This window comes from Mus caroli, chromosome 7 (assembly GCF_900094665.2).
Source record: "Mus caroli chromosome 7, CAROLI_EIJ_v1.1, whole genome shotgun sequence".
Lineage (NCBI taxonomy): Eukaryota > Metazoa > Chordata > Mammalia > Rodentia > Muridae > Mus > Mus caroli.
Window position 1 is genome coordinate 28,191,641 of NC_034576.1, and position 8,708 is coordinate 28,200,348.

Genomic DNA, 8,708 nt, shown 5'->3' on the forward strand with positions numbered 1-8,708 from the left:
AAAAAAAAAAAAAAAAAAAGAACATCATTGCAATCAAGGCCAGGCCTTCTCAGAGCCGTCCTATGTCCTGTCACCAGAGGACAGACCACGGAAGTTCTCCAGAGATGTGTATGTGACCAGAAGGAAAGCTGCCTTCTCACCTGGCATCACACTGTTGTGCTTCCAGGGCACACAGGCACAGCACACAAGACAGGCAGGCCCCTGCTGCAGGATGGCCACACTGGCTTTCCTCTAGAGGCCAAACGCCGTCCCTCTGAAGCAGCCTCACTACCCTTGGCAACACCAACTACAAGGTGCAGATGCTTCCACTTCGCTCCATCCGTGAAAAAGGCCTGAGCTCTCCTATTCACTGCCAAGGTCAGCATCAGGACCACTGTCTGACATGTGCTGACATGTGTTAACTGGTTGGTGCAGAGGCTCATGCTATAGCCCAGGCTGGCCTGGAATTCCAAACAATCTTCTTGCTGCAGCTTCCTATAACTGGAATTCCAGGAGGATAGCATTACACCTGGTCAGCGTGTTTTCCAGGCAGTGTCTCACTACATAGCCAAGGCTGGCCTTGAACTCATGGAGATACAGAAGGCAACATCCTATACCAAACCCTCACCCACACTCTGGGGCAGGTAACAACCTCGGAAAGGTGCGGTGGGTTCCCCTGAGCTGGCTGAGGCCCCATGCCCCAACCACCTTTTCCTCTCAGACTGAAAGAAACAGCACCAGGCCTCACCAGTCAGGTCTCCGAGCATCTCGGCCAGCAGCCAGCGGTCGATGTGCTGGTACGTGATGCCCACCACATGGCAGATAACTGTGAGAATCAAAACAAAGACAGTCAGAGGCCGCTGGCACGTGATCCAGGGACGTAGCTGTGAGAGAATTCTGAGGGCTCTTGTGTTCCCCGCAGGTGCAGTAAACAGCAAGGGCTTGCTCCAGATCACACACAGCTGCTTCTGTTATTCAAAAAACACTTCCAAGCGCAGCGTTATCTAGCCTCGGGGCTGTATATGGCTTGAACTTTGGGAACTTTGCTCATATGACCATGCTTAACAACTTTCAGAATATAAACTGATGCTCTAAATAAAACTGGCTATGGCACGAGGCCCCGGTCTGCCTCATTTTTAATCCCCCTTCTCCCAGGTCTACACTGCCTCAACCCCTCGGGAACCCAGGCTCCCAGGACTCACATTTTCGGACAGAGTCTTCAAAGCCAGTTATGCCTTCCAGAAGGTCCATGTTCTCATCCAGGGCTTGCTGTGGAAGAAGGGATGCCCCAGTATTAACACGAGCACCATCACTCAGCATTAACCAGTCAGAGTGCTGACGTGGTGGAGGCTGAGACAGGAGGATTGAAAGTTCTGGGTCGGCAGGTGTGAGCAATCTGGGTGAGGAGATCCTGCCTCTCCCTGCCTGCCTGCCTGTCCCTGTCTCTGGTTTAAGACAAGGTTTCTCTGTGTGGCCCTAGCAGTCCTGGAACTGGCCCTGAAAAACCACCTGCCTCTGCCTGGCTGGGAAATCCAACAACCAAATCACAGAAGGTAAATGTGTACACACACACACACACACACACACACACACACACACACACACACCCTAGGCAGGTCACCTGTACACTCTCCATTGCCTCCATCTCCTTCAGCCACAAGGGTCTCCTCACTAGACCTGCCTACCTCAGGCCCTTTGTGCTGCTTTGTGCCTGGAAGTCTCCTCTTTGCAGCTCATCCTTCACCCCTCCAGGTTTTTACTCTCAGCAAAACTCCCTTAAACAAGAGCGGGAAAGCTGGGCGGTGGTGGCGCACGCCTTTGATCCCAGCACTTGGGAGGGAGACGCAGGTGGATTTCTGAGTTCGAGGCCAGCTTGGTCTACAGAGTGAGTTCCAGGACAGCCAGGGCTACACAGAGAAACCCTGTCTCAAAAAAAAAATAAAAAATAAAAAACCCCCCAAAACAAAAAACCAACCAAACAAACAAGAACAAGAGCGGGAGGAAGAAGGGCCTCACTTTGGTGGAAGCCATTAAGGTGGGAGGAGACTTATGAGAGCGACGCTCCCGGAAGCCCATGGCCTTGTCTGCACGGGAAACGGGACACCTGAAGGCCAAGGTCACTGCGGGTCTAGCAGGAGATGGTGTGTGCTGAAAGCTGAGCAGAGGGTACCACAGAACCCTCAGTGAGCAAAGCAGAGCAGCTTTTATGTCACCAGGGGAGGGGGGCACCGAGAACGGAGACCCACAGCCCCTGGCCTGAACACTGAACATGAACTTTTGGGATATCTGTTTTGTATTATTTCTTAGTGTTTTCAGAATGTGATTATCTGTCATTTCTATAGCCTTGCCTTGGGTGGAGCAGGGGAGGGACTCGAACCATGTCCCAGAGGTTCTGACAAGCTCTGTAGGGATGCAAAGGCTCACTACAGACCTAGTATGACAGAGGCCTTTGAGATCTATAGGCTTCTATCCTCCCCAAACCCCAGCTGCCTCTTTTTTTTTCTTTTGCTATTGTGTTTTGGATAGTCTTGTTACATAGCCAAAGTTGGCCCCAACTCTTCTTTTCTAAACATTTATTTTTAAAAAAGAATTATTTATGTATTATTATTATGTATTATTATAAATAATTATTTTTAAGTATGTGAGTACACCATTGCTCTCCTCAGATACACCAGAAGAGGGCATCAGATCTCATTACAGATGGTTGTGAGCCACCACGTGCTGGGAAGAGCAGTCAGTGCTCTTAACCGCTGAGCCATCTTTCCAGCCCCCTAAATATTTATTTTAGAAGGCAAGATTTTGGGCTGGAAAGATGGCTCAGTGGTTAACTCAGAGGTCCTGAGTTCAATTCCCAGCAACCACAGGTGGCTCTCAACTACCTGTTATTTGATGCCCTCTTCTGGCAGTCAGGTGTACATGCAGATAGAGCACTCACATGCATAAAATAAGTAAATAAATATTTTTTAAAAAGGGCAAGATTGGGGTTGGTGAGATGGCTCAGTGGGTAAGAGCACCCGACTGCTCTTCCGAAGGTCCAGAGTTCAAATCCCAGCAACCACATGGTGGCTCACAACCACCTGAAACGAGATCTGACGCCCTCTTCTGGTGTGTCTGAAGGCCGCTACAGTGTACTTACATATAATAAATAGATTAAAAAAAAAGGGCAAGATTACATATATATATATATATATATATATATATATATATATATATACACACACACACACACACACACATATTTTTTGGGTGCGGTTTGTGTGCGTGTGTTTTTTTCCAGACAGGGTTCCTCTGTGTAGCCCTGGCTGTCCTGGAACTCACTATGTTGACCAGGCTGGCCTAGAACTCAAAAATCCACCTGCCTCTGCCTCCCAAGTGCTGGGATTAAAGGCGTGCGCCACCACTGCCCGGCAAGGCAGATTATATCTTTATTTATGTGTATGTGAGTGTATCTATGTGTGAGCTTGAGGATGTGTGAGTGGGTGCCCATGGTGACCAGAAAAGGCTGCCCAACATGGGCGCTGGAGCCAAACTCTGGTCCTTTTCAATAAAACAAAACACACACGTGGCTGGTGAGATGGCTCAGTGGGTAAGAGCACCCGACTGCTCTTCCAAAGGTCAGGAGTTCAAATCCCAGCAACCACATGGTGGCTCACAACCATCCGTAATGAGATCTGACTCCCTCTTCTGGAGTGTCTGAAGACAGCTACAGTGTACTTACATATAATAAATAAATAAATCTAAAAAAAACAAACAAAAAAAAAAAACAAAAAAAAAACACACACGTATATCCATATCTATATATGCACATAGTGCACATATACAATGTGTATGGGTGTTTTGCCTGCATGTATGTCTGTGTACCAAGTGTGTGGCCAGTGTCCATGGAGGCCAGAAGAACATGGGTCCCCTAGAACTGGAGTTACGGATGGTTTGGAGCTATTGCTGTTAACCTCCCTGGCCTGGAGCTCTGTCCTCCACCTCCTAAGCTCTGGTACTCAGGACAGGGCCACCAACCCAGCTTAGCTTTCCCCTGGGTGTCTGTCCATGTGAAGGCTGGAAAGGCAGAGAGCTCGGAGTGGATAAGAGAGGGTTCGTTTCTAAGGGCTCAGAAGGAGGGGACAAGGTCAGTCTCAGCCACGCGGGTCAATCCTGGCTCTATGCAAAGAGGAGACGCCCTGAGCACAGAGCCCGGGACCACTTGGCTACTGCTGCCTTTGCTTGTTTGAGACAGGTTCTCATGCAGCTCAGGCTGACCTCAAACTCCCTGTGCAGCTGAGGGTGACATTTAGCTCCTGATTCTCTTGCCCTCCCCACACCCCCCAACCCTGCCCATCTTTTAGAAGTATAGGTGTGTGCTAACGTGCCTGGGTGGGGATGGCACCCAGAGACATTACCCAGAAGGCTTGAAAGTGGCAGGTCTCCAGCAGGTCCCCGAGGTACAAGATCTGTCGGATGGGCCGCTCTTCTTGCTGGCATCATGATGCATTAAGGAAAACAGTGCAGGAAGCCATGGGACTAGCTCAACCCTCTCCACCCATCTCCTAGTGGAGATGGTGCCCCTCCCCCCCCAAAAGAACTGGGAACTAGGATCAGGGGCGTAGTTCAACAGCACAGTGTGAGGGTCTGGGTCCCATCCTCAACACCACAAAAAATACCCACCACTTGGGAGACAGAGGCAGCGGAGCTCCGTGAGTTCAAGCCCAGTATGGGCTATGCATCAATTCCAGCTTGGATGATAGAGCAAGACCCCTTCTCAAAGTTCATGAACAGAAATAAATCAAAAACTCTGAGCCAACAAAATGGTCCAGCAGGTAAAAAAATGCAGTGTAAGCCCAAGGACCTGCATCCCTGGAACCCATAGGTGGAAGGGGAGAAGTGCGAGCCCACGTGCGCCGAGACACAGGAGCACCGAGCAGCCACTTTGTTTTGTAAGGCGTGCACCGAGCCCTCCACCTGGCCTGCTTCCCAGCCCTCGCATGCTGCATGGATACATGTGCCTGGTCGATCATACACTTACACAGGGTGAAGTCAGTGTGGGGCAGGTTGGTGAGGGCTTTCAGCAGAATCTGGGCAGTGACTGTGGTCTGGAAGAAGGCTGGGTTGAACTGGTACCTGAGAAGGACAACAAGACACATAGCAGCGGTGGTCTCTCGCAAAGCTGGCTGTAGAGGCAAATGCCTGCACCCCCAGGACCCAGGCAGACTGCAAGCTTGAGGCCACTCTGGGCTATTTTTATACAAATGGATAAAATGATAGCCTGTGTGTGCCCCTTGCCTGGGGTTTGAAAACTAGGAATGTGTGAGTTCTAACACCAACTGTATCTTCTATGTAACTTTAACTTCTCTGAGTCCATTTCCCTGCTCTAGACACTGTTGCATAACTCACAAATGGATACAGTTAGAAGCAGTCCCTGGAGTGGGAGCCAAGCTGCCTAGTTTAGGGCCCCCAACCTTCTCCGGCATAACCTATAATAGAGGCTAGCACACACTGAGCACTCAAGGAGCAGCCAGCATCTCCGGAAAATACATTATCCTCATTCTTATAGATGTGAACGTTAAAGGCTACATAAACAGGTTCATACGGACTGCAAAGGCAGGTGGACCTCTGTGAGTTCAAGGCCAGCCTGGTTTCCATAGCAAGTTCCAGAGCCAGCAACTACATAGTGAGAGACCTTGATTCAAAAAACAAAACACCAAAACAAACTAAGCTATACAGCTGGCGTGTGGCGGTGCCAAGAAAGCACTGGAGGGCAACTAGGTGTGGCAGCACAGGCTTGTAATCACAATACGAGTAAGTCTGAAGCAGACGAACCCACGAGTTTCAGGCCAGCCTGAACTGTACAGTAAAACGCTGGGTGGGACCCGGAGAAGGGCAACCCCGATGGCGTGTGGATGGCGTGTACTCACACTGCCAGCACTTGGGAGGACAAGGAGTTCAAGGCCATCTTGATAGTAAGTTCAAATCCACTGACCACTACAGGACCTTGGCTGAAAATTAATTAACAAAACCAAAAAAGGACCAGGGAGATGGCTCAGTCAGCATAAACACTGTGTAAACTCACTGACCCAGGCTAAATCTCCTGGACTCATAAAAACAGGCTTTAGTGAGTATAGGTGGAGGCCCAGCACTGCCACGGGGAGATGAGAAACAGATCTTCTAGAAGTGTGTAGGCCAATCAGCATTCAGAGGCAGACACTCAGAAAGGTGGAAAGTGCTGGACATGGTGCCCCACACCGTTAGTCTCAAAGCTACCCCGGTCTACATCGTGAGTGGCAGGACTTAACAAAACAAAATGGTGGAAAGCGAGATTGACTGCTTCGAGTTGTCCTTGGACCTCCACACTTAAACTCACACTCATAAAAGAAAACGAATTAAGAAGAATAAAATAAATGTTTATGCCAGGTAGGCATGCCAGCCTGTCTCGAACTCGGTCTCTGAGGTGTGAAGAGAGGATCCCAAGAGCAAGCTGGTTAGCAAGACAAGCTGTGTTGGTGGATTCTGGGCTTAATGAGGCCTTGACTATGAATAAGGTGGAAGGATGACTGGTGCCTGCTATCAACCTCAAGCTACCACTCGCATGTGTGCACGCACAGCCCCTACACACACACACTCATGAATATGGGCAAAAGAAACAAGGAAAAAGGCTGCCACCAACCCAGGGCCGAGAGGAAGACGCCTGGTGCGGAAGAGTTTGTGCTATGTGATTACAGCGGAGCTCGAAAGCAAGCAGGCCTGACCTAAGCTGACTCAAGGGACCCAAGGCCAGGCCATAAGGGCTCAACAGCGATTACCTAAGCTGGGGGTTTGATGGGGCAAAGCACGTGAGCCAAGAGGCAGTGAAACTAACAAAATGAATGTTCATTTACAATAATCTGTCTAGCAACACAACTGTTTATTGACTTATCTTGTATGTTTTTGGAATGGATTAAAGACAAAACCAAAACAAAAACTCCTAATCTGACCTTCTAGAACACCGAAGAGAAGTCCCATCCTGCAGCTTGCCCCAGGCCCCTCTCCAGAGTGGCTTCCTGCTAGGCAGCTGTTGGCATGAGGGTGGGGACAGACACTCACAGTTTCAGGACGGCCAGGTTGGCCTCCAGATCATAGGCATTCTCTTTGGCCTGTGTCTCCACATACCGCTCCAGGGTAGCCAAGTTCTCAGGATTGTACCTGGAAGGGCATCAAGATGGGTGAACAGCCTGGCACAGTGGTTACACGCCTTTCATCCCAGCACCTAGGAGGCTGAGGCAGGACAGGAGGATTGCAAGTTTGAAGTCTGCGATTAATAGTGAAAACCTGTCTCAAAAGGAAAAAGGGAGCCGAGCAGTGGTAGCGCACGCCTTTAATCCAAGCACTTGGGAGGCAGAGGCAGGCGGATTTCTGAGTTCGAGGCCAGCCTGGTCTACAGAGTTCCAGGACAGCCAGGGCTACACAGAGAAACCCAATCTCAAAACAACAACAACAAAAAAAAGGAGATAGGGAGATAACTACACAGACAGACAGACATGGGTAAACAAAGAGAAGAACGGAGGTTTGTCCTTAGGGACCATCGTAATTTGTTAACCTGAAATCACTCTCTTCCTTCCTACAGCTTTTATTCTGGCCATGGGATATTCCTCCCTTTGCTATTTTTTTTTTTAAATAAAGCTATAGGAAGCTTTATCACATTCATTCGATCTTAAAATAATTTAGTCCCATCCACTGGAACTACCTAGATAGCTGATCAACTGTACAACCTCCAGTAAATGTTTTTCCTAACATGGGCCTCTAGCTAGCCCTACTTGAGCCCCTGGTCATGTCTAGGATGCCTCCAACCTCAGCCAGTTTCTGCAGCACGTATGTTTTCCTGAACACCTTCTCTTGGATCCCGTTCTGATCCAGTTCCATCCTCTCCTGCCTATCTCAATACGTGGCTTGACCTGGCCAGGCCCTGATCGCTCCTTACTGTCACTATCTGCTGAAAGGGGTTGTCGCCAGGATGGAATGGGAACCTACGTCCAGGAACGCAGGACCGGTTCCCGTTTCCATCACCTCCGGTTCCCACTGGCCAAATAGACATCAGAGAACACTATGTAGGATGATCCACAAGAAGGAGAGAAGGAAGAGGCTAAAAGACACCGGGAGTCTGTGGCAGCAGAAAAGGTAAAGTTGAGGGACGGAGAGAAACTTGGAGAAACTCCATCTCTGGAGGAGCGTGGAGCCCTGGCCACCCCTGGCTGGCTCCCCGTCTTCTCCACCCCGCTTGGCCAGAGAGCGCCCTCCAGTGGAGTTCAGACCTGTCGATACCCTTGAGCAACTTGCCCACGTTCGCTCTCATCTGCTCAAACATCGCCATGATCACTGTTGCCTTCCGCAGCCTCAGCTGGAGTCGAACACCAGGCACGGTGCTTAGCACTAGAGGACCGGAAGAAAAAGAGAGGTGTAGGAAGCGGAACCTGCGTCACACCCTCCCTCCAGCTCCTACAAGGAAGGCAAAGGGAAAGGCACTTCCGGCGGCAGCGGCGCCGGTTGGGTTTTTTTTTTTTTTTTGTCTACCACGTGATTTCCTTCCAGCAGTTGTAACTTGCGCATGCGCAATGAGCTCACTTAAAGGAGACCAATAGCGTGAGAAAAGGTTTAGTCTGCCTTACTACGCAGGCGCCAGGAGGCGGGCTAAGCTTTTCCCGGGCCGCGCAAACTTAGTACTTAAGCTTCCGACGCGCGTGCGCTCGAATTGTACGGGAAAGGAG

The 8,708-nt window shown here is 49.9% G+C and overlaps 1 protein-coding gene across 1 annotated transcript in view; it reads right to left on the bottom strand.

Annotated features, from left to right (window-relative positions):
• Eif3k (eukaryotic translation initiation factor 3 subunit K) overlaps positions 1-8,468 on the bottom strand; it is a 10,783-nt gene extending 2,315 nt beyond the window's left edge. Inside the window, exons 1-6 of the mRNA XM_021167165.1 lie at positions 8,256-8,468; positions 7,051-7,149; positions 4,971-5,091; positions 4,374-4,448; positions 1,182-1,248; positions 728-805 (exon numbers count right to left, since the gene is read on the bottom strand). Coding sequence (XP_021022824.1) covers positions 728-805; positions 1,182-1,248; positions 4,374-4,448; positions 4,971-5,091; positions 7,051-7,149; positions 8,256-8,314 — 499 coding nt within the window. The 5' untranslated portion in view covers positions 8,315-8,468. The remainder of the gene's footprint in view (positions 1-727; positions 806-1,181; positions 1,249-4,373; positions 4,449-4,970; positions 5,092-7,050; positions 7,150-8,255) is intronic.
• Positions 8,469-8,708: the final 240 nt, after the last annotated feature.